General features: G+C 41.2%; 2 protein-coding genes across 4 annotated transcripts in view; one reads left to right on the top strand and one right to left on the bottom strand.

The window, feature by feature from the left end:
- Positions 1-25,269, top strand: part of CENPP (centromere protein P) — a 218,123-nt gene that overhangs the window by 112,096 nt on the left and 80,758 nt on the right. The gene's annotated exons all lie outside the window — the stretch shown is intronic.
- Positions 14,783-25,269, bottom strand: part of ECM2 (extracellular matrix protein 2) — a 46,887-nt gene continuing 36,400 nt past the window's right edge. For all 3 annotated transcript variants that reach the window (XM_056127784.1, XM_056127782.1, XM_056127783.1), the window contains 3 exons: positions 23,080-23,219; positions 22,594-22,920; positions 14,783-15,882 (listed from right to left, as the gene is read on the bottom strand). In XM_056127784.1, coding sequence (XP_055983759.1) covers positions 15,714-15,882; positions 22,594-22,920; positions 23,080-23,219 — 636 coding nt within the window. In that variant the 3' untranslated portion in view covers positions 14,783-15,713. The remainder of the gene's footprint in view (positions 15,883-22,593; positions 22,921-23,079; positions 23,220-25,269) is intronic.

Below are 25,269 nucleotides of genomic sequence, written 5' to 3' on the forward strand. Positions count from 1 at the left end.
ACTGTGCATCTCTTCCAGTGCTGAACTGAGACATCTTAGAAGTTGACCTAAACTTCATTGCCCTGAGTTCTGTCAGAGTACCGATCATGACTTGACAACACTGGGGTCAAATTCTGTTCATTCTCTGGTCACTGTTCTGTTTTCTAGCTCAGCTGAGTCGCCATGACAGCAGAAAAACACAGGTCTTTGTGGGACTGTGCAGTTTTCACAAGCTAAGCTTGCGATCCCAGTATGCCATGAGCTCTCCTCAGAGTGTGCCTGGCCTGATGGGCCACCAGAACTTACTTCTGAACTTGACTTAAATTCTACTGTGCATTTTGTTTGGGGTCTGGCATTTTTTCACTCAGCCTTGCTTCTGAGATCCATACAAACCACTGTGGTTAGGAGCCACTTGTTTATTCTCATTATTTCATAGCATTACATTGCATGGAAAGACTTCTAATGATACATTCTGTGTCCATATTATGTATTTAGCAGAAAATTCTTATGTACACCACTGGAGTGAGAGTTCAGATACTCTTACTGTTTCAGGCTCATATCTCTGTTTTGAGTAAGTAGAAGTGCTGTTTTAAAAATTATAAAGCTTTGGGGCTGAAGTGGTAGTAGAGCAGTTGGGACACTTGCTTTGCATGCCGCCAACAAAGGTTCAATCCCCAGGTGGTTTCCTAAGCCCTGGCAGGCTCAATTCCTGTGCACAGAGCCAGGAGTAAGCTTTGAGTACCACTGGATGTTCCCACCCTCCCAAACCAAGCACTGTAGCACTATCCTCCAGTTGTTCATCGATTTGCTCAAGCGGGCACCAGTAACGTCTCACAAAAAATTGTGAAACTTGTTACTGTTTTTGGCATATTGAATATGTCACGGGGAGCTTGCCAGGCTTTGCCATGCAGGCGAGATACTCTCAGTAGCTTGCCGGGCTCTCCGAGAGGGGCAGAGGAATTGAACCCAGGTCGGCCACATGCAAGGCAAACGCCCTAGGTGCTGTGCTATCGCTCCAGCCCAACAGAACAAAGCAAAATAAGAAGAAAAATATAAACCTTCAGCTTGCCTTAAACAGAGTTCCCAATGTATGAGCCCTGTTTTTATCTGACAGCTCTGGCAGGGCTGAGTAGGGATGAGCCACCACTGTCAGTGAGTGTTTCCGCTTGACCTTTGCCCCTGCCTGCATGGTTTGACAACCCCCACCCCTATGGGAATCTGTAGGCCCTTGTGGGGAAGATTTTCCTCTTTGTCTAGAGAGTTTTGAGATACTTACTGTGAGATTGTTTAGCCAAAAGTGTGTAAGTAAAGCTATTTTCTTCTCTACCCATCTTCCGCTGGCCTCTTGCTTTAGTCTAAGAACTGAGGGAAAGAAATAAGCAGGACCGGAGTTAGGGGAGTGTGTATAACTGCTTCAACCTGTCCTGCAGACTACATGGTGCGATACCAACCATGGTTCAAACTTCCTCCCACAGTCCTTAACTGCCAGGATGGAAATGTCAAAGTGCAGCTGCAGAACTGACCAGCCTGTGCAGACAAATCCTTTGGGAAGAGACTCTACATACTTCCATTCTAGACTCAGTTGTGTAGTTCCTCTTTGCTAAAGTTAACAAAAGATCCTTAACTTAAAAACATGGGCTAGAGTGATAATACAGCAGGTAGGCCACTTGCCTTGCACATGGTCAACTCAGGTTGATCCCCAGTATTCCATATGGTCCCCTGAGTCCACCAGAAATGATCCCTGAGTGCTGAGCCAAGAGTAACACCTGCACTGTTAGGTGTGGTCCCAAAGAAACTCAAAATTGTGTCTGTGTGTGTGTGTGTGTGTGTGTGTGTTTATGATTGTAAGGAGAAGATCTTAAAATTTTGGTTCTTAGTAGGGTTCTTTAGGGGAAACCTAAATTCTCTTTCTGTACATTTGTTTTAATTTGCATTTAACTTCAACAATGAGATACACAGTTACAAAGTTGATTCACACTGTCACTGTCCTCCCATTGTTCATTGATTTGCTCCAGCGAGCCCAGTAACATTGTGAGACTTTTTACTGTGTTTGGCATATCTAATATGTCACAGAATGAAGTAGGGTTACCCCTGAGTTACATGAAAGTGCAAATGCCTCCTTGCAGAAAATCTCTCTTAAACTCTTAAAATAGAATCTAGTGCGCTATCTGCACAGAGGTTCTCTATTACACGATGTCACAAAGACTTCTGAAAGGGGTGGATGATTATGATTTAATGTATGTTTACAATGTGGGCCTGTTCCTCATGGCTCTGTGAATTAGAGTGAATTGACTTTATGTTGGAGGTAATGGATCACATGACTTCCCGTTAATCGTCGATTTGCTCGAGCGGGCACTAGTAACGTCTCATTTGTCCCTGTCGCGTGCTAGTGTAGCCCAATGGCTTCTGTTCATTTCAGGAACATGAAGAGCCTCAAACCGATCGTTCATGATCTTGATGAAGATGTCTGACCATCTGATAGGTGGGTGGCCACGTAGTCTTTTGACATCCCGTAACGGCTCTAGTCCAGTGGTCATCTCTAAATCTCATTACGTGTCCAGCCCATCTGATTTTTGACACCTTGGCAAACGAGACAGCATCCCTGATTCTTGACCGTGGATGGAGGTCGAAACTCCAAATTCTTTCTCTCATTTGAGTGAAACGTGATACTCCAAGCATAGCTCTTTCAGTTCCTCTTTGAGAGACCTGAATAGTATTCTCATCCTGTTTGCGTAGGGCCCAGGTCTCTGAGGCAAGTGTTAATGCAGGAAGAACAGTGGAATCAAAGAGATGTGCCTGGAGCCGGAGGTTCTTTTTCCTTTTAGCTATTTCTTCGATGCTCTTGAAGGCGTTCCAAGCCGCTCTCTTCCTCCTGCACAACTTAGGTGCCAGGTCATTCATCATGTTGACTTCTCGACCTAGGTACACATAACTGTTGCATTCGGAGATGGTTGTTCCATTGAGAGCAAATGGGGCGGCAGGAACGAGGCTGTTTCTCATAAACGTTGTCTTCATAAGATTCAGCTGTAGTCCCACCTTTCCATACTCACAGCTGAAGTCGGCCAGCATTTGTGCCGTTTGGCTAATGTTTGGTGTTATTAGAACAATGTCATCAGCAAAGCGGAGGTGGTGTAGTTGCCGACCATCTATCTTCACTCCCATTCCTTCCCATTCCAGTCGTCACATGAAGTTCTCGAGGGTGGCACTGAAGAGTTTCGGTGAAATGGTATCACCCTGCTGAACCCCTCTTGCAGAGCCTCACAAGTTGTGTATTCGATATGCCAAAATCAGTAATTACAATGGGCCTCATTCCTGACCTTGAAGGCGTACGCAATGGAACAGCAGTATTTTTCAACCTATAGGTAAGCTCTGTTTGGAGCATATGATGGATAGAGATAAAGGTGTTTCTGCTAGACAGTGGTGCTTCAGAGCTACACCTGGCTTGGTGCTTGAGTATCACTACCATTTGTGCTCAGGGGACTGGTACCAAATCGGTACCAAAAATCGAACCCATGGTCTCACGCATTCGAAGCAAGTACTCTATCACTGAGAAACAACTCCAACTCATGTAATGTTTATAAAACTCAGGGCATTTTATACCAAAGTCTAAATTCACAGCTAGGCTAAAAAATTCGATCTAACCTAGCTGGCTTTGAAGTTCAGCACATTTTCAGCAATTCACTAAACTAGGAGGCAACCTCCTTCAGATTCAGCTGGGATCCCTGTATGCAGACTCTCAGTGGCCCTCTTTCCCATATTGCCTGTGGTCCTGAAAACTCTTTCTGCAACCAGATTTCCACAAGCATGCAGTGGTACTAGGGATTAAACTCATGGCCTCTTGCTTGTCTTTAGTGCATTTTACACCTCCTGTGTTCAGGTACTTTTCTCAGTGGATCCTGTACTGTAGAAGTATTTGTATCACCTCTGAGCATATGTGTGGGATGGATGCCTCCTGGGTTCAAACTCTTGACCAAGTGTTTGCCTTGGCCTAGTGCTTGCCAAGCACATGCTTTACAGCACTAAACTGTTGTCAGGCATCTCATATGTCCCCTGAGCACTGCCAGGAATAATTCCTGATTGCAGAGCCAAGAGAAACCCTTGATCATCACCTGCTGTGGCCCCCCAAAATTATATAAAAAAAACAAAACACTAAGTGAATGTCTGGATATTCTTGGATGTCAAGATATTCACACAAAATCTTGCCTTGTGGATTCTTAAGCAGATAATATTGACATTCAAGGCGAATCAGTAGTGATAGTCATGCTTGAAAGGAAATCAGGACATCACCTTGATGGGAATCTTAACAAAAATGCTTGATTTAGCTATAATCCCCAGGGAGCAATCAAGGAAGTGTAAATTCAAAGACATCTACAGGTTGCCTTGTACCCTTCCAAAAGTGGAGGTAGTAGTGCTTGGTGGAGAATTGCTCTTCTAGATTATAGGTGACTGACTATAGGAGACCGAGATCAGTGTCTGAGCTGGATTAGAGATTGAAGGTCCCGCATGCTCGTGCCTGCACATGTTCAAGTACATCTTCAGCAGGGCAGTGTAGGATCAGTTTAGTTGGAACAATTGGGGAATTTGACGTGAGTTCTGCGTCAAGGAATTAATGTTAAATTTCTTGGGCTTGGTCATGTGAGAGAATGTGATGATTGTTTCATGTTTGTATAAGAAAATGCCCTTGTTCTAGGAAATTCACTAAAATCTTGAGAGGTGATGTGTAATATCTGTAGTATATATTCAAGAGCCTTGCCCCTATCCTATATAAACACGTTGATAGAGATTTGGAAAGAGATCATATGAATGTAACTCATAGGAAATTAACAGTTGGTTAGTAAAGTAAGATAAAATGTAGATGATGAACTCATTGAATTCTTCCAGCTTTTCTTTAACCTCGAAAATATTGCTAAATAAATGGGAGCTAACTGCCAAATGTTTGTGTGCATTTGCCTTAAGATAATTTTGACTTGTTGTTTGTTTCTCTTTGGGCTACATCCAGCAGTGCTCAGGGCTTACTCCTGGCTCTGCATTTGAGGATCATTCCTGACAGGATTAGGGGATTGACTTTGGTTGGCTGCGTGCAAGGCAAGCCCCTTACTGCTGCACTATTGTTCCAGCCCTACTTAACTATTTTTAAATTTTTTAAATTATAGTTAAATATTAACATATAAAAGCATTTTAAGCTTAAATTGTTACCCTTATCTCAACATGGGTATGTAAATTCCTAGAGCATTTGGGACTTTATATGCTTCTTTTCATGCCAGCAGCATATATGTTCTTGTTTAATACACAGAGTCCAGTGTGTCTTTGGTGCTATCTTCACAGAACTCCAACCTTCAAATAGTAAGGAACTACTGCCATAAAATGTATTTTCAATTTATTATGCTTTATTTATTCTAAGCATCACAATACTAACTTGCTTCTCAGACAGCTTTCATATATATTGCGTAATTGTGAACATAGTTCTCACTATGTAAAAATAATACCTCAGTAGATTCCAAATTGTAACAATTTACATCAACTGATAGTTTAATATAAGTTTATTTGGCCACAGGGATTCTGTTACTTAGAAACACACCATGACATTTTAATAACATGATGTATTCCTTTTCTTTTCCAACCCAATATGTGTTTAGTGCAATCACATGTTATTTTTAATACAATCTTCTTTCCCTTGTGAGGATCCACGTTCTTCACATATTTTGTGAAGGAAAAATTATTCTTGTTTTATACTTTTTTTTTCACATGTAGAAAGAAAAGCATAATATCAAAGAAGAAATCGTTTTATTATTTTTTCCTTTTTAGCTATGTAATTATTAAGATCTGTGTACAAAGTTAGAAGCGTTCACTCTTTTGAGAAGAATAATTAGGACAGACCAGATTTCAGCGTGGCTTACAGTTCCAGCCTATCACACTGGAAACGTCAGCTACAGACTAACTGTACTGCAGTGCTGTCTTAGGCACACCGGATCAAACCTATGCATGAATTCACTATTTACAGTACATCTCAGTTTCTCAGAGAATGTTTCATAAATGCTGGATTAGGTTCAGTTGGAGCTGATGTTCATCGGGCTAGGAAGGAGGTACTTGGTACACTTGCCAGGAGGACCATCTGCCCGAGGTCTGTTGCTGAGGCTCCCCCACACCCATCTCTCCATCCTGCTGACCCTGCAATCATTGTGGAGGTAGAACCATTTACACAAGTGTTTCTCACGTCCTTCTTTTTAGCAAGTTAATGAATTTTTATTAATAAAATTATAGAATTACTGTAGAATTTTATAGTGGAAGGTTTTATTTTTATTAAATCACCATGAGATACACAGTTAGAAAGTTGTTCGTGATTGGGTTTTGGTCATACAGTTTTCCAGCACCCGTCCCTTCATTAGTGTACATTTCCTACCATCAGCGTCCCCAATGTCCCTCCTTCTACCCACCCCCACCCCTAGACTGCCTCTATGGCAGACACATTTCTTCTCTCTCCCTCTCCCTTCTCTTTCCCTCTCCTTCTCCCTCTTCCTCACCCTTTCTCACTCTCCCCCTCCCCCTCCCCCTCTCCCTCTCTCTCTCCCTCTCGCTCTCCTTTTGGGTGTTATGGTTTGCAATACAGGTACTGAGAGGTTATCATGTATCTCTCTTTACCTACTTTCAGCACTCATTCTTGTCCAGAATGATCATTTCCAACTATCATTGTCATAGTGGTCTCTTCTCTATCCTAATTTTCCTCTGCCTCTGCCTTCTTCCCCCAAACACACACACACACACACACACACACACATACACACACACACACACACACACACTTGTGGCAAGCTTTCAATAGTGGGCCAGTCCTCTTGGTCCTTGTATCTACTGTCCTTGGGTATTAGTCTCATACTGTGTGTTTTTTAAGTATCCCACAAATGAGTGCAGCCATTCTCTGTCTGTCCCCCTCCTTCTGACTCATTTCATTCAGCGTGATGCTCTCCATGTCCATTTATAAGCAAATTTCATGACTTCATTTTTTCTAACAGTTGTGTAGTCTTCCATCGTGTAGATGTACCATACTTTCTTTATCTGGTTGTCTGTTCTCAGGTATTTGGGTTGTTTCCAGATTCTGGCTGTTGTGAATAGTGCTGCAATGAACATGGAAGTGCAACTGGCTTTTCTGCTGTGTGTTTCAGGGCACTCAGAGTATATTCCCAGACGGTTTCTTACCTTTTTCTGACCATGACCCACTTCAGAACTTGTCTCCCTGCAGCAGTTCTCTGTCCTATCAGTTGGCCCCTAGTCTCTTGCCATAACCACCATCGCCCAATTTATGTGGTTTACCCCCTTGGAATATTCTGGTGACCCACAGAGGCTCATATGGCCCCTGGTCAAGAAATGCTAATCCATAGGATGGTATAGTTATCATATATTCTAGGGAGTTTTGTTGTTGTTGTTGTTGTTATTTTAATGTAATCCTTCTCTTCCATTTTGTGGTGTTTTATTTATTATTATAATTTTGGGGGGAGTGTTAGTCATCTCTAAGCTATCCCAGATGATACTAGGGTTCTTAACCCCCAGAAGTTTGTGAAATATAAGGTCCATCTTAAACTTAAAAAATAATAAAGAGCATCATTGTTCTGGGCTGGAATTTAATTAGCAATCAACAGAGCCAAGTTGACTTAGATTCTGATTCCCAGTTTCCTTGTCCATAAAACGGGTTAAGGAAGAACATTGACCTCTGATGACTGCTGGGAAGGTTTCATGGGTGATGTCTGTGACAGTGCTCGCATGGCAGACAGCGGAAATGCTGAGTTCAGCTTTTATTTTCAGGCATCTGGAGACCAGCAGGCAAAGCTTGGGTTGCTGATGGATGCCAGGCCTCTGAAACGGAAGATATTAATTGTTCAAGAAAATGGATTCCTTCAGTTTTGAAACGTGGTGGGGAAAGGAATGGGTCTATGACACTATAACAGGGTGAGTCTCTTGTATAGGGCTGAGCCCCCTGGAACCACATAACCGTATGAGCAGCTTTTGGACTAGGTTGCCTGCCCATGACACCACTAGCAAGCTCACATCCATTGCACGGAGCAGGGGAAGGCCAAAGTAACATGTGTGCAAGCAGGACTCCATAAAGGCACAGGGGAAATGGGACTCATAGAACCTAAATTCACCAAGTTTCTTATCAGAGACAGGAGAGTAGTTCAGATGCAGATTGAAAACAAACACTGATTATAGAAAAGTCGATTTCATGAACCATTTTGTGGGAACATTCAAAACAGCACAAAACCGGGCCAGTGTGATAGCGCAGTGGGTAGAATGCTTGCCTTGCCTGTGACTGACCTGGGTTTGTTCCTTGACATCACATATGACCACTCAAGCCCCTCCAGGAGTGTTTCCTGAGTGCAGAGCCATGAATAAGCCCTTAGTCAACCTTGCCTATTTCCATGAGTACTTTTATTGGTTTTGAATTTGAAGTTGATCAAGAACATGAGTCTGTATTCAGCTCTTGACAGATGACTTAACTAGACAGCTATCAATCTGTAAAGACTTTCCTGTGAGGAAACTTTCTAACCTTTTTCTAAATAAGGGAAAGAGTAGAGTATTTCTTACGGACATTTTGAACCAGCTTTTCTGTGTTCCACTTGAACAACAAAATTTGAGTATTTCATTCTTTTGTGTCAGCATTCATGAACATAGTAATTCATGGTGTTTTTAGTTTAAATGATAACTTTCAAGACAGTGCTGCTATTATGAAGAAAAATTACTTTATTGCTAAGTATTAGCAACATCAAAGTACAAATTGTTTTCAAAATATACTCCATGCTCTCTAATGTCCATGTTAGGAAGTATCCACAAGAGAAAGTTTTGTTTATTGATTTTATGACCCTATAGAAATCTTTCCATTGAGTTTCTTACTCCACCTTTAAAATTTCTAAACACAGGGCTGGAGCGACAGTACAGCAGGGTAGGGGGTTTGTCTTGCATGCGGCTGACCCGGGTTCAATCCCCAGCATCCCATTGGCCCCCCAAGCACTGCCAGGAGTAATTCCTGAGTGCGGAGTCAGGAGTAACCCCTGAGCATCACTGGGTGTGAACCAAAATGAAAAAAAGAAAAAAATTCTAAACACAAAGCGTGCCACCAGGAGCATTTGGAGTGTTATCCTTTAGCTCTACATCCCTAATCAGTGCTAAAGTTTCACATGTGTATTTAGGGTTATATTGAAACTAGAACTGTCACATGGAGTAACACTTACCCATAGATATAAAGATTCACACTGTGTAATACTGAGCAGGGATTGGAATAACCACATCCTTTGTTGTGTCAGTGGGGAAGCACCCTATCCTCTGTTTCTCAAGTCAACTGTGCAGCCCAGGGCACACTTGCCCACAGACTGGTCTGAACTAGTATGTGGATGGTTTTGTCATTGCAGTTGTAGAAGTCTTATCCCCGCATCCCCCCCAACACACACACACACACACACACACACACACACACACACACCATTCCCTTCCTTTTGTTCTTTTCTTTTTCCTCTATGAATAACAAGGAGTTTCGCACCTTGTTGCCAGGCAGGAGATCACAGGCTTCAGTGCTACCAGGATCACCCTTGGGCTTGGAAACAATCAGGGCCAACGCTCTGCACCAATTTCAGAAAGCAGCCATAATGAAGTACTATTGGCTTTTTTTCTTAGGGGAGTCACACCCTACAGTGCTCAGAGGCTATTCCTAGCTCTGTGCTCTGGGATTGCTCCTTGTGGTGCTCAGAAAATCACATAGAGCCAGGTACTGTTCTCAGACCTCCTACATGTGAGGTGGGCACTCAACCCATTGAACTCCCTCCCTCTTCTTCTCCCCTCCCCCACCTTTAATTTACCTAGGAGAGGACCTGTAGTGGGTAGGGTGCTTGCCTTGTACAAGACTGACCTGGGTTCAACCCCTTGTATTCCGTATGGGTCTCTGAGCCCCACCAGGAGTGATCCCTGAACACTGATGGATGTGGCCCTAAAACAAAACAAAAGCAACTTTAACTAGGAGGATGACATTCAAAGTGAATGTGTGTGAAGTCACTTGATAATATAAACTTTTTTAACCTTTTATTTTCTGTTTTCCAGTTTTCCCTTTATACTTAATATAAACACTATGGTTTACAAAGTTGTTCATGATGATTTGTTACAGGTATTCGGTACTCCAATGCTACCACCAGTATACCTTCTCTTACCATTCTCTCCAGTTTTCCCAACCGCCTCTTAAGCTTTCCCCATAACAGGCCCTCAGTAATTTATTTAATATTGCTTCTTATCAATAATTTGCTAAGAGAATGATAAAAAAAAAAGAAGTTTCCTTCAGGACCACCAAGTACAGGGTGCTAGGAGGACCCGCTCAGGATACGGGATGCGGGCTGAAAGTAGACTATAGACCAAACATGATGGCCACTTAGTACCTCTACTGCAAATCACAACACCAAAAAGAGAGAGCAAAAGGGAATGCCCTGCCACAGAGGCGGGGTGGGGTGGAGGGGACGGGGTGGGGGTGGTGGGAGGGATGCTGGGACCATTGGTGGTGGAAATTGGGCGTTGGTGGAGGGAAGGGTACTCAATCATTGTATGACTGAAACACAAGCACGAACGTTTGTAAGCCTGTAACTGTACCTCATGGTAATTCACTAATAAAAAAAAAGTTTCCTTCGAAGAAAGTTAATGAAGATTGTTGTATCTCACCTTGAAGCCATAGGTCTATATAAGAGATTACTAAAATGGAGGCTGGAGCGATAGCACAGCAGGTAGGGCACTCAGCCAACCCAGGTTCAATTCTCAGCATCCCATATGGTCCCCCGAGCACCACCAGGAGTAATTCCTGAGTGCATGAGCCAGGAGTAACCCCTGTACAATGCTGGGTGTAACCCCAAAAGCAAAAAAAAAAAAAGATTACTAAAATGTTGTTAAAGATTACTAAAAAAAGATTACTAATTACACTTCTGTGTTCATATTTGTTAATCGAAATTGGTTGCCTTCAACATTACATCCCATTCAATCTAGTGTGCTACTACTCGTTTATTGTGTTGTAGAATTTGAAATGTTGCATGGCCACGTTTAACTGGGTGGTGACTCTGGGTTGTGTGTGTGACTGCTGGCACTTCCAAAAGTACAGAGAGATGGGGGAAGGTAGCCTGTCCTAACTCTGAAAGTCTGGAGATATCTGTCACAGAATCTGCATACCTGAGTTTTTCAACAGATTAATTTCTGAATGAGGCTCATCCCAAGCATTGGAACCAGCTGGGAGCGTGCTGTAATTGTGCAGTGTAGGAGTTTTGGGCCGTTGAGGCTGTTTGGGCAGGCCTTGGACTGATCTGCCCCAGATAACTCAGCCTTGAGGAGAGATTGTCCTGTTCTTGTCATCCTAAAACATAGCACCACCATAAGAAGTGACCTGTGCCTCCAGTTTACAAGTTTGCAGACTTTCCACTTTTCAGATTTGATTCAGAAGATGCAGGTTTATTCAGACTTGCACTTACAGGTTTCCCTCACTATCCAAAACTTGAACATTGCTATTAGCTAGAATTTGTTTCTTTTCTCTTTCCTTCCTTCCTTCCTTCCTTCCTTCCTTCCTTCCTTCCTTCCTTCCTTCCTTCCTTCCCACTTCACTTCCTTCCTTTCTTCCTTCCTCCTTCCCTTCTTCCCTTCCTCCCTTCCTTCCTTCCTTTCTTCCTTTCCTCTTTCTTTCTTTCTTTCTTTCTTTCTTTCTTTCTTTCACTCTCTCTTTCTCTCTTTCTTTCTGGAAATACTATTACCATTAATATAAATGGAAAATTTGTTGAGCATTTCCAGACCCCAAAATTAATGTACCAAATAATGCCAAATACTCAGATAACAGACAGCCTGTCTAGTGCCTGAGTGGAGGAGTTGTGGTTCCAGCCCTGGCTCCAGCACTGCTCCATACAGGGTTGTGTGGTCTGGCAGAGGCTGAGGATGCGAGTCTAGACCGCACCATGTGGCAGTGTGTCCTATAGAGCCAGGCCCTACAGAACTGCCTCCTGGCTATTCAGGGTGTTCAAGTCAGAAATTGGCAGCCTGGTTGTAACGGAGCTACGCAGAGCTGATCCTACCTCATAGTATTGGGGCTCCAGAGGAATAGACATGGCAACCCCCAGTGCTCCCCCAACGTGCAGAAGCTTGTCACGTGCACCTGAGGAGTGCAGAGGGCCTGGGGAAAGGATGAGAAATAGTGACTATGACTGAATGTTTTCTCAAATTTTGGAACCTAGTATATAATTTAGCACCTTGCTCATTCACTTTTTTTTTGGTCAGGGGCGGGGTGCACACTGGTGGTGTTCAGGGGACTATGCGGGGTGTCAGAGACTCTGGGTTGACCACATACAAGGCAAATGCATGCGATACATGCGATAGTAACTGCTATACAATTGCTCCAGCCCCAGGCTTGCGCATTCATTTTAAGAAAGTGGAATTGATGGGGCTTACTCTTTATAACCAGAGCACAGCTGCTATGTCAGAGGAAAGTCTGTAATTCCTCTTCATGGGCCATTTTGCACCCACAACGAGGTCAGGTTGAAAGCCACTGATCGGTTCCAAACTCACCGTTTTATAATTGAATCATTTTAACCTCAGTAAAGTTAAATGACTGCATAATCAGACAGTGGGAAACAAGATGATTGTCACATGTCCCGGTTCCTGGTGCCGTACTTGCTTATGATTTCAGATTGTATCTTTCACCAAATTATATCTACAGTGATTTGGAAAACACTCTTCCTTACAGCAAGGCAAATCTCAAAATTAAAAACACAGCTAGCACTGCTTGTGTTTGTATACAAAGATGGCACACTACTGATATTTTCTGACGAGGCTAGGCCAGAGTTTTGTTTTTTTTTTTAAACTCTGCATGTGCATCAGTAATTATAGTGTATTTCTGAAACCAAAAAGAACATCTGTTTCTAACATTATGTCACGAAGAGTGTTTGCTATAAGGACATTCATCACTTTTTTGTGTGTGTGTCCATGACATTAATCATCCTCCTATCTAGGGAATGATGAAATTTCAAGGCTGAAAAATTTCAGTGCTGGACATATCTTATAATTTAAAATAGAAAAGCAATTGAAATGAAAGTATCCTTCAAGTTAAAAAAACAACTCCAAGGGGCTGGAACAAGAGCCTAGGAGTTCTTGCACTTGCCTTGCATGTGGCCAACCCCAGTTTGATCCTGACACTACATATGGTAACATTCCCCCTGCAGCACCAAAGGGAAAAAACCATCAAACAAATATTAGTCACCGCAATTTCTAGTCTTCCTAGAGACTCTGCTCCTAACAGGTCTCCTGAACACATATGAGGGTTTCATATCCTCGAGGGTCACTCCAAGGGTATGGGGGTAGCCTTATCTTTCTGGAACTTATAAGGTTTGGATACTCTTGAGCCCTCCCAACCCACCCCTGCCACACACACGCCCCTCCAGGCCCAGATGAACCTCCAGGGCCCAAGCATACTTCTGTTTGCTGGCTTCTCATTTGTCTATGATTTGACTTTGTGGCTGACTTCCTGCTCATTTCTTCTTCCAGACTATGTGTTTGGGGGAGCAGAGGCACAGTTCCATGTGTTTGTCTGTGTCTCTGGAACACCTTTGAAATACAACTGAATATAGTCAGGATGAAGAGTAGATGTAGGAGTGACTCTGATTTCTTTTATCTCTGCATGCTAATTCTGTTGACTCACCTCATTCAATGGGAGTGCCTTCTGACTCTAAATTTGTAAACTAGATAGATTGCTGGAAACCCTTGTGTCCATGCATTTCTGTTCACTGCAAGAACCATTGCACAGGGGTTCTTATTAAATGAATCGTTATACCATCCTTACCTGGTTCTTTTCACCATTTTATTTTATTTTATTTTATTTTATTTTCGGTTTGGGGGCTACCACCCACCGTGCACAGGGCTTACCCTTGATTCTGCACTCCTGATGGGCTCAGGGGTCCATATGGGATGCCAGGGATTGAATCCAGGTTGGCCATATGCTAGAAAAGCACCCTACTTATTATACTATTAGTATTGCTCTAGCCCTTATTTCATCATTTTAAATTAGTAATGCACATATGTTGCTAAAGTAGTTATAAAAGCAAACTTTTTATTCCATTGTCCTTAAACACCTTGTTTCTTCAGTTACTACTGCTCTTGTTCATGTTATGATCTCAAAATCCTAGATATTTAGAGATGGGGCTTAGAGAGCACACTAGCTCAGATGAGTAAATCAAAACTTCACATCTTGGGAAGTTGCTAAGGAAATAGCCAACTTGAATGTGCCAGTTGCTCCTAATTTAAATGAATGATTGGTAAGAATGACCACTCCCCATGCACTCCAATTTTCCCAGATGCTTTTCATTCTTCTCTAATCCTCATAACAGCCCTGTGAAGGGGGGCTGAAAAATTATGAAGATGGCAAGAGAACTTTTGAAAGATTAACAGATGTTTAAAAATTTGGGATAAATTAAAAAAAAAAAAAGAAAAACTCAAAAAACCAAAACCAACCTGCCTATATGGCCAGCAGTGAACTAAAGTTCCTAGTATAATGTTTTTACAAGACACAAGAGATGTCACTGTAATTTACATATTTGTCTTTTAAATATTCCAGTATGTGTCGAGATGAAAAATCATTACATGATGAAAACTTTCACTTGATCACTTGACATCCTGTTGCTCATCGATCTGCTCGAGCGGGCACCAGGAACGTCTTCATTCGTCTCTGTTGCGTGCTAATGTATCCCAATGGGGTGTGCTTGTTCTAGGAGCATGAACAGCCTTTAAAACTTTAATATATGGTTTTGATGGGATCAAGTGCATAGTAAAACTCATACCTCTATGTTAAACTGAGCTTCATGAAAGGATACATTTGAGTAAATCATGGCAAAGAGATAGGAATAAATATTGGCCAACAGAGCAAAAATTTTTGTAAATTCATGCATTACAGTTGTAATTACAATTACATTTATAATGCTACAATCAAGGATTATTTGCTTATATTTTGAACAAATACTACTGCTTTCCATTAAATCTTTTGATCCTGAGTACAGAACTGTAAGGTTGACCTTAAAATACTGTTTTTTGACATTAGTAAAGTTTCAGAACTAGTATAAAATTCACGTATACCCTTCTCCCAACTTCCCTTAATATTAATAACAATATATATAAAACAGTATAGTTCTCAAAGCCGGGAAATTAACTTTACTATAGCATTTTAATTTTACACAAATGGTTAATAGATGTTATACCAAATGTTATGCCAAATAACAAACTGCATTTATACGAATAGCTATGACATTATGGCATTCAAAAATTCATAAATTATAATTTTAAAAGTAGAATTATGAACAGGAAATCATTAATAAATTCTACTTATTTTCTGTCTTAATTGGACCACAATATACATAACTTTTATAGGGACTTAGGTAGTTATAACTCAGGTCTGTTATAAAGTCTGTGCTGTGTTGTACTTTTGTTTCCTCTCTAGCTCAGTGGTTCATGTACTGTTTTTAGGAAGAAATGTTTGCAATGAAATCACTTCTTCCTAAAGTCATAAAACTGAAGCTCTTATTTCTAAAAGTGCTGAAAGACTTAAGCCTTATAGATGTTTTTGATGTTTGTGGATGAGCAAACCAAGTTGAATGTCATAATACTGTGCATTACATCAGTGATATATCTTACAGATAATAAATGCTATTACTACAAGTCTCAGTATACTTTATAAATGACAGGACAACATGGAATTATTTACTGTTTTGTGGTTTAAGAACAATGCTTGAATATGATCTTATACATGAAAATGCATAGGGTGAAATTTCTCTCGTTTCTATATAATTGTTTTCAAGATGAAGATGTTCCAGGGTTGAATCCCTGTCCTCTTCAGTGTTGCAGATCTGCTGTGGGAGAATATTCCTAAGGAGAAATGGACACACAGATCACAAAAGGACAAACAATAGTCTGTCTTCAGAATTTAGCCCTTAAGTTTTACACGTGTTTAAAGATTATAGCATTTTATATAGATTATATTATTTTCTTATATATCAGAAAATATATCCAAATATTTCAAACATTGAACTGAAAAAATCGAGCCATAGGATTTATAGAATTAAAAATGACCATGTCCTAGGAATAGGAAAGAATCTTCAATTTGTGATACCAAAAACAGAAGCATTACAGAAAAAGATTGATAAATGAACTATATAATCACTGTGGTATGGTACTAAAACAAAAAGATAGACATGACAGTACCAGGGTTAAGGTATGTGCCTTACATGTTGCTGACCTTGATTCGATCTTGGAACTGCATAATGGTCCCCAAGCATTGCCAGAGGTGATCCCTGAGTGCAACTGGATATGATCCCAAAACAGAACAAAACAAAACCAGAAAACCGTACGTGTATGGAAGCTGGTTTATAAAAGGAAAGTGTCTTCGGGGCTGGAATGATAGTATAGCAGGTAGGGCGTTTGCCTTGCATGCGGCTGACCTGGGCTCAATCCCCCGCATCCCATATGATTCCCCCAACCGCTGCCAGGAGTAATTCCTGAGTGCAGAGCCAGGAGTAAGCCCTGAGCACCACTGGGTGTGACCCCCTCCCCCCAAAAAATAATAAAATAAATGAAATAAAATCTGGGTTCCATTAAAAAAAAAGTAAAGTGTCTTCAACAAATGATGCCAGGAGAACAGGAAATTCACTTGTAAAAGATTTAAACACTCTCTCGTATCATACATAAAAATTAATGACTTGGATGTTCAACCTGAAACCATAAAACAATAGAAGAAAAGAGGCAAAGTACTCTGTGATACTGGCTTCAGTGGTGTGTTTGGGAATGCAGCTCCAAAAATCAGGGAAATGAGAGCAAAAATCAAGAACTGGACTTACATCAAATTAAAAACTTTCTGCACAGCAAAAAAAAAAGTGTGTGTGCACACACACACACACACACATATATACACATACACACACACACGTAAAAGGGGCTGGGGAGATGGCTCAGAGGTCTGTAGCCCCATGCTCTGTATGCTGGACTCCTGGGTTCAATTCTGACTCTATGTGATCCCTTGAGCACCATCAAGAGAGTAATCCCTGAGCAATGCTGAGAACCCTCCCCCCAATCCCCACCACATGTGTGTGTGCGCACACACACACACACACACACACACACACTAAAAAGTAGATCCAATACCCTATGTCTAGATTTTGTCGGGGGCGGGGGAGGGGGTGTACATCCAGCACAACCCAGAGCTTTCTCCTGGCTCGACTCAGGGTCCACTGGCAATACTTGGGGACCATATGTGGTGCCAGGAATCAAACTGGGATCAGCCACATGCAAGAAAAGCTCCTTTCCACCCTCCCCCACAACCCCAATTTTGGGGCCGCACTGAGTGATGCTCAGGACTCACTTGGGTTCTGCACCTGGTGGTGCTCAGAGAACCATAGAGGGTGATGGGAATCTAACCCAGGTCAGCCACATGCAAGGCAAACACCCTACCCTCTGTACTATCACTCTGACCCCTCGAGGCAAGCCTCTTAATTCCTATATTATCTATCCAACCTGACTCTAGATATTGAAAGAATATTAAAATATTAAAACACTGATTTGAAAATCATATATGTTCTACCCATATTAATTGTGATGCTATTTCTGATAGCAATAATTTAGAAATAATTCAAGTAGCAATAATGAGTATCTAAAGAGATGATATTGTATGCAATGGAATACTACTCATCTATAAAAATAAAGATTAAAACTTGTAAAACAAAGCAGGTTTGTGCAGCATTATGAGTGGAGTTAGACGATGTAATGCCTAGTAAAGGAAGTCAGCAGGAGAAAGACAAATACTTGATGATTTCACTCCAAAGTAGGCTATAAAAAAGCAGAGCATGAAAACAGACCTAATCCTTACATCCACACTGCAGAACAAAGACTGCCAGAGGGAAGGACATGGGTTTACAGAGAATGGAGGGGGCTCAACAGTTGGAAATGGAGGGGTTTGGGCACTTCGTCAGAAGACTCTTTGTGATGACTTTTCAAGTTTGTCTAAAGCAGTCCTGAAATGTATGCAATAAGGTGAACCAATATTGCCTCAGTAAAAAAATAATAGCACTGTCTGTCCTCCCATTGTTCATTGATTTGCTCAAGCAGGCCCAGTAATGTCTCCATTGTGAGACTTATTGTTACTGAGTTTGGCATATCAAATACGTTGCGGGTAGCTTGCCAGGCTCTGCCGTGGGGGCGAGATACTCTCGGTAGCTTGCCGAACTCTCCAAGAAGGGCGGAGGAATCAAACTCGGTTGACTGGGCCAGCCACTTGCAAGGCAAATGCCCTACTGCTGTGTTGTTGCTCCAGCCTCCCCAAAAAACAATAAAGTTAAAATAAATGGTGTCCATTTTTGTGTCTTGGAGGCTTGGAGATCATCATATCTGACAGTGCTACAGGGCTACTTCTGACTATTTAGGGGTCAACACCATTGGTGCTTAGAGGAGCATATGGTGTCATGAACTGATCTTCAAAGCACTCATCTCTTTGATCTAGCTATCTGGCCTGGACTACAGGGCTTATTTGTTTATTTGTTTGTTTGTTTGTTTGTTTAACAAGATAAAAGATAGATGGCAAAGTTAGAAGAGGGTATTTGCAACTCATGTCACAATTAAAAAATAGTATCTAAGGACCTCCTTTATAATCTGACAAAAGGGAAAAAGAACAAAAAACCCAGGTAGTCAGTTCACCTGCGGAAAAATAGAAAATGATGTCTAAACATGGAAAGTTATTCAGTGTCATTTATAATAGAAGCAGTACAAATGGAAACTAGACCAACATACCATGCTCATCAGATTTGCCACACACACACACACACACCACCACCACCACCACCAAAAGCTTATCACTATGTTTTTTTTTTAAAAAAAAAAAATGTGTAAGGATGAGACATCACAGAAGGGAATACAAACAGTACATGCCCTGTGCAATATTTAGCAAAATTGCACATACATTTTGTTTCCTTTCCATCTAGCAATCCCACTGACAGGCATCTATCCTAAAGTTAGACTGACAAAAGTATAAAATGGGAGTTGAACACAGTTAATGCATATGCTGTATTGAAGTTGTAAAAGAAAGGAATCAACCAAAAGCTTATCGGAATTAACTGAATATTCCCTCCCCGAGATGAAATTTTATCTAGTTGTTGAGGGATAAGGAAATTATATACTCATATAATGAGTGATATACAGGATGTGCTGTTAATTTTTTGAAGTAAAGAGAAAAGATAAAAGGGAGCGGGGGGGGGAAGGGAGCGGAGAGAAAAATACTGTATAGATAGAAGAAAGGGGGGCTGCAACGATAGCACAGCAGATAGGGCATAAGCCTTGCACGCAGCCAACCCGAGTTTGATTCCCAGCATTCCATATGGTTCCCCGAGCACTGCCAGGAGTGATTCCTGAGTGCAGAACTAGGAGTAACCCCTGAGCATTGTCAGGTGTGAAGCAAAAAAGAAAAAAAAAGAGAAAGAAAAAATTATCTGTTACTAATTTGTACAATAATTGCAATTATTTTAATGTTTAATTGTATTGATAAAATAATTATTTTCTTGGGAACCTAGATTTCCAGTATAAGACAAAACGAGGATGGGGGGTGGGAGGGATACTGAGATCCGTGGTGGTGGAAAAATGGGCACTGGTGGAGGGATGGGTATTTGATAATTGTATAATTGAAACCCAAATACAAAAATCTGTAAGTCTACAACTGTACCTCAGGGTGTTTCACTAATAAAAATTTAAAATAAAATAAAAGGATTACTTTGATATTATCTTTGAATTGGGAATAGCAGTATGAACTCATACTGGGTTTTGGGGCTTTGTGTTTTTTTTTCTTTTTTACAAAATACATTATTTCTTAGTAGATATCATTCCTCAGACACATTTGCAAAGAATGTGTTTGGGTCCCAGACTGGAGTCTGTCAACACTGTTTCTCAGTGAAGGGAGGCTCGCCAGCAGAGATCTGCCCAAGGACAGGGCTGCTGGAGGACTCCAAGTACAATTGATTGAAACTATCATATAAAGCCATAAGTTTGTATTGCTTCTCAAGAGAAAGCGAGAGCACCAGAAAACAAAATAGTGAAGCCAACGTATGTAGGTGCCAACTTTCTTTTTCCAGAGACCGCCATTATGGATAATTTAATATACCTCACTATTTCTAGTTCATGTGTAACATCTCATTTTTCCAGTTTTACTAAGATATACTTGATATAGAACGTTTACTAGCATAAGGTATATAATTTTTCAGTGTTTCCAAATGATCTAATTTTTAATTAGTATATGTTATGTACTAAACATATTAAGTTTAGTACAAATCTATAAAAATAACTTCTTCAAAATTTTATTATAGTTGAGGTAATAGTGGTCAGGTTTATGATAGTGTCCTAAGTCACTGAACCCCATCACAACCACAGTGCCCACAACCCCAGCACCCACCCCTCTCACCCACCGCCAGTCCAACATTCCTTCCCTCCCACCTCTCCTTGCATTGTTTTTTAGTGGGGGGATAGGAGAGGGGCCCCATACCCAGCAGAGTTCAGGACTTACTCCTGACTCTGCACTTAAGGATCACTCGTGACAGGCTCAGAGGACCACATGGGATGCCGGGCATTGAACTTGGGTCTGCTGCATGGAAGGCAAGTGCCCTACTTGCTGTACTATTGCTTGGGCCACTGCCTCTCCCTGCTCTCTTTGATGATTTACTGTCATGGTTTCGGTGCATATTATTCATTCCTTAGCACCACGCATATGCTCCAGGCTTTCCACCTGTGTTGCAGTGTTACTTCCAATCCACCTGTACACTCCCCTTCTGTCTTCTCCCTAAGCCTGGCACTATCAGGCTTATATTTCAGTATCCAAGCAAAACCAGCATCTTATTCTGATTCTCAACTTAAAGGAAAGAACTAATGAGTCTTTCCCCTGACTTCTAGAATAACAAATTAGCCCTTGTTGATAATTAACAAAAGTGGGAAAATTACCAATGTAAAATCTTAAACTACCCCTAAGATGTGAACAGCAGCCATCTGAGCTTGAAAATATTGATTCATTCAAAGGTCATGAATAGATTTATAATGGAGGTATTAGGCAATGAGCACCTAAATCCATTAAGGCAGTTTTTAATTGCGAAAAGTGTCCCATGGACATAAGATTCTTAGCATGACACATAAAGTATTTCAGTCAAAAATTTTGGAATTCAGTCTTAGAAACATACACATTACCTTCTCCTGTGAAACTGTTCATTTGTGACTATTTCTTTGTTTGGTATTTTTAGAGTGTCGGTATGTCTAGAATGTTTAAGATCTGGAGGCAAGGGTATAACTGTCTTTCTCTTAACTGCATTTACAAGGTCTTTCAGAGCCAGCTTGAGACATTTATGCCATCTAAGTAGGGTGGGAATCTAGCCACAAATAATATACACAGAAAAATGTGTTCCCCAAAAGTGAAGGAACCGAGTCTCAATACATTTATTCCAGTTTTTACTTTCAGGAAAATGTTGTCAAAGCCCTTTTAATGTTTTGTGCATTTAGGTTCTCACTCTGTAAAAATTATAACTTTTAATTTATTTTTGGATTTGGGGTCATACCCTGCAATGCTCAGGGGTTACTTCCAGCCCTCTACTCACAAATTACTCCGGGTAGTGCTTGTGGGGGTGCCAGGGATCAAATTCAGGTCAGCTGCATGCAAGGTATATGCCCTACCTTCTGTACTCTCTCCAGCTCCCAAATTAGAAACTTAAAATTCCACATGGAAGTGGAGAAGCACTAGCCTTGAAGCCTCATCCGACCCTGCGTCTAGGTACTCAATGTTATATTCTAATATATATATACATATATATGTATAAAATGCTTTACTATGGCAGTTTGCAAACATATTTACAAGTATTTTAGAAGCTCTAATATGGGCCAGAGATATCCCAATGGGCTATACTCATACTTTGCATGCAAGAGACCTGTTTTTTTTTTCCCCTGCCAGCCACCCTATGTTCGCTCTGAGCACCGTCAAGGGCTCTATATAAACACAGATCCAGAAGTAGCCTCTGAGCATCATTGATGTGGTCCCCAAACTAAAGATAAATAATAATTTAAGCTATGATGACTCCTTAAATGCCTGGCATTTTTAACATTGATTAATATGCAAATCATGTTTAATCCATTTTTTACCACTTCTCTTCTGTTTTGTTTCATTTCAGTTTTTTTGGCCTCACAAGTGATGCTCAGAAGGTTCAGGGGCTCTGCTGGCAATTCTCAGCCAGTTGGACCACTGATTCATTGATTTGGTATAAGGGCCCAAGTCTGTGATGGTGCAGTGCCAGCACTCCCCAGGCCACCCTGGCTAGGGCCGCCAAGGCAACACCTGGCATTGCTTAGGCACCTCCAGGACTCATCCAGGGATGCTTAGTGGACCTTGTGGTTCTGGGAATCAAACCTGGGTCAGGTGCAGACTTGGCATGCACTTTAACCTCACCTACATACCAGCCACACCACCTTTTTTTGTAAATCAAATTCCAGACACTGAATCCTGATTATTGAGTGATCTCTTTTGCCAACCACAACCATTTAAATCGATGCTTGGAAAAAGGCAAGATTTACCGTATCTTGTTGTTGTTCAACCTCAGAAAATGTAATGCTTTCATATCTTGGATCCCCGTTGGTATGGATTTTAAGTGATTGTGGTCCAGAAACAGTTCTCTCAGAGAATGATATGCCCCATAGAACGACACCTGGTCCAGCCCATCATCAGCCAGCTTGTTAAATGACAGGTACAGATATTCCAGGCCTGGCTCCATGTGGCCCAACACAAAGCCAGGGATGCGCTCAATCTGATTTCCAATGAGCACAAGATGCAGCAGCGACTTGGGCAGGTAGGAGGGGACATGGTAGAGCTTGTTGTAGGACATGTCGATTGATTCTAGGTTTCTGGAGCAAAGAAAGAACATCAGGACAGTGACCATGAGTTGAGGGGGTGTAGCAGCCCTTCAGAACACTGAGCCCCCTCATGTCCCCATTTCCATGACCTGTTTAATGCCAGCAAAAGAAGAGATGGCCAAAGAAATTTAAATCAGCGCATATACTTACTCCTGATTTATCCAGGCTAAAGGAGCAATCCTGTTTTCCTCAATTTTATTATAACGAAGTATAATGACATTGATCTTTCTGGTGTGATTAAAACAAACCTCAGTTATTTCTTCAATCTGGTTATTTTCTAGATATAATTCCTAGAATCAAGACAGAAGACTTAATTTATTTTGTCTTAGTCAATAAACATATACAAATTCACAGTAAAATGGTATGTTAGACTAGTTCAATGGTGTTATCTGAAGTATGTTTTGCAGCTTTTTCAGTTAAGGGCTGTTTTGTTTTGTTCTTATCTCTTTGAAGATTTATTTATGAGTCTCTAGAACAAAACCAGTGGATGAGCTTACATAGTGGTGTCAGTGGGTTGGGTTGGTCATGGATTAGCTGCCAGATCTTCCGGAAGTATGGGGAGGTGAAGGGAGGTCACCCACCAGACTTGAAGAATGCTGGAGTTTTCAGCTAGGAAAACCCACGTACCTGAGATTTTCAGCAGATTATTTTCTCCTTGGGGCTCAGTCTTGAGGTAAGAGTCCAGCCAGAAGGTTGCAGCGGCTTTTGAGATGTGGGAACAGCTGCCAGGGCTTTGGTCCACCCCACTCATGAGAATACTCCAGAGGTCTCAACCCCGTAAGCGTATTTGAGAAAATTTTTTTTGGTTTTTTTTTTTTGAGACGGAGGAAACTACATCCAACAAGGCCTCCTACTAGCAGTGGGGGGCCATATGAGGTTTTGAGGATCAAACTGGGGTCAGCCGTGTGTCAAGCAAGTACCTTAGCCACTGTATCATCTCCCTAGCCTCTCAATTAAGTGCATTTTAAAAAGCATTTTAAAATATCCTATTAAAGTAAAATTTACTTTCATGGTTATGTTTAGGGTTTTGATGTCTGAGTTTTTTGTTTGTTTGATTGATTTTGTTTCTGTTTTTGGCTTTTGGGAAGCCAGGGACTTCTCCTAGCTGGGCTCAGGGGACCATATGTGGTGCCAGGGATTAAACACCGGTTGCAACCATGTACAAGACAAGCTCCCTGCCCACTCACTGTTCTCTCTCTCTCTCTCTCTCTCTCTCTCCTCTCTCTCTCTCTCTCTCTCTCTCTCTCTCTCTATCATTTAATGGTTTTTATTTAATTTTTTAAATCACAGTATGTTGCCAGGTACAACATACAATAATAATTATGTAAACTTTTCTAATGTACAAAGTTAGCACACGCAAATTATCTCACTTTGAACTCTAGAAAACAGAAATAATCATCCCCATTTAGTAGTGGTGACACAGGGGGGCATGCCAAGACCACATGACTGATACATATGAGAAATTTACTTCTATGGTCTGTACTATTTGTAGTTATCTTAGGTTAATGCATTTTATATTTCCTTATTTTGTAATGGTGTGATTAAAAGCTATTTAAATGCTTTCTTGTAGCAACAGGGTGGTTTGCTAAAATTGCTATGAAGTTTCCAACAGTTAGTTTAGCTGCCTTCAAGTTAAATTCAGGTGACATTAGGGAGAGTTTTTCTATAAAGAATCTGTTTGGAATTCAGAAGTAGAGTTGTTATATATCTTCAATAACCCTTTCCATTTCCTCTGATGGGCCTTGCTTCCTTTCTGTTATGTAATTTGGGTGTTAGTTAGAAAGGATAGATTCTTAGCATTTTGCTCTGACCTTGATATGTCTTTACAGAATGAGTTTGATCAATGGTTCCCATATGTGGTTGTCAGTGTTCACTCATGAGTTTTGTTTATTTGGTTGGTTGGTTTAGTTTAGGGGCATTGTTCAACAGTTGTTCAAGGGTTATTCCTGGGTCTGTGCTCAGAAATTATTCCTAGCAGTTCTTGGGAAACCATATGGATTGCTGGGGATTGAACCCCGTCAGCCGTATACAAAGCAAATGCCCAATCCACTGCACTATCACTCCAGCCCCAACACTCACAAGTTTTCAAGTATAAGTTCCAACCTAAGTGTAGCGCTGCCAGAGCACACTCATCCCTAGGTTGATGCCATGAGGCTGAGTTCTCCCAAGGCTGACCCTACAGGAACAGCAACCCCCAAGCACCTCCAAACCCTTTGGAAAGAGAACTCATGAGATCCTCAGAGATGGGAGAGAGATAGGTTGCTCTTTTATATTTCCAAGGTATGAGTATGCTTTTATTTAGATGTTTAAAATGATAAGTAATCATAAATGGTGGGCACC

The sequence above is a fragment of the Sorex fumeus genome, unplaced genomic scaffold (genome assembly GCF_029834395.1).
Source record: "Sorex fumeus unplaced genomic scaffold, SorFum_2.1 ptg000063l, whole genome shotgun sequence".
Lineage (NCBI taxonomy): Eukaryota > Metazoa > Chordata > Mammalia > Eulipotyphla > Soricidae > Sorex > Sorex fumeus.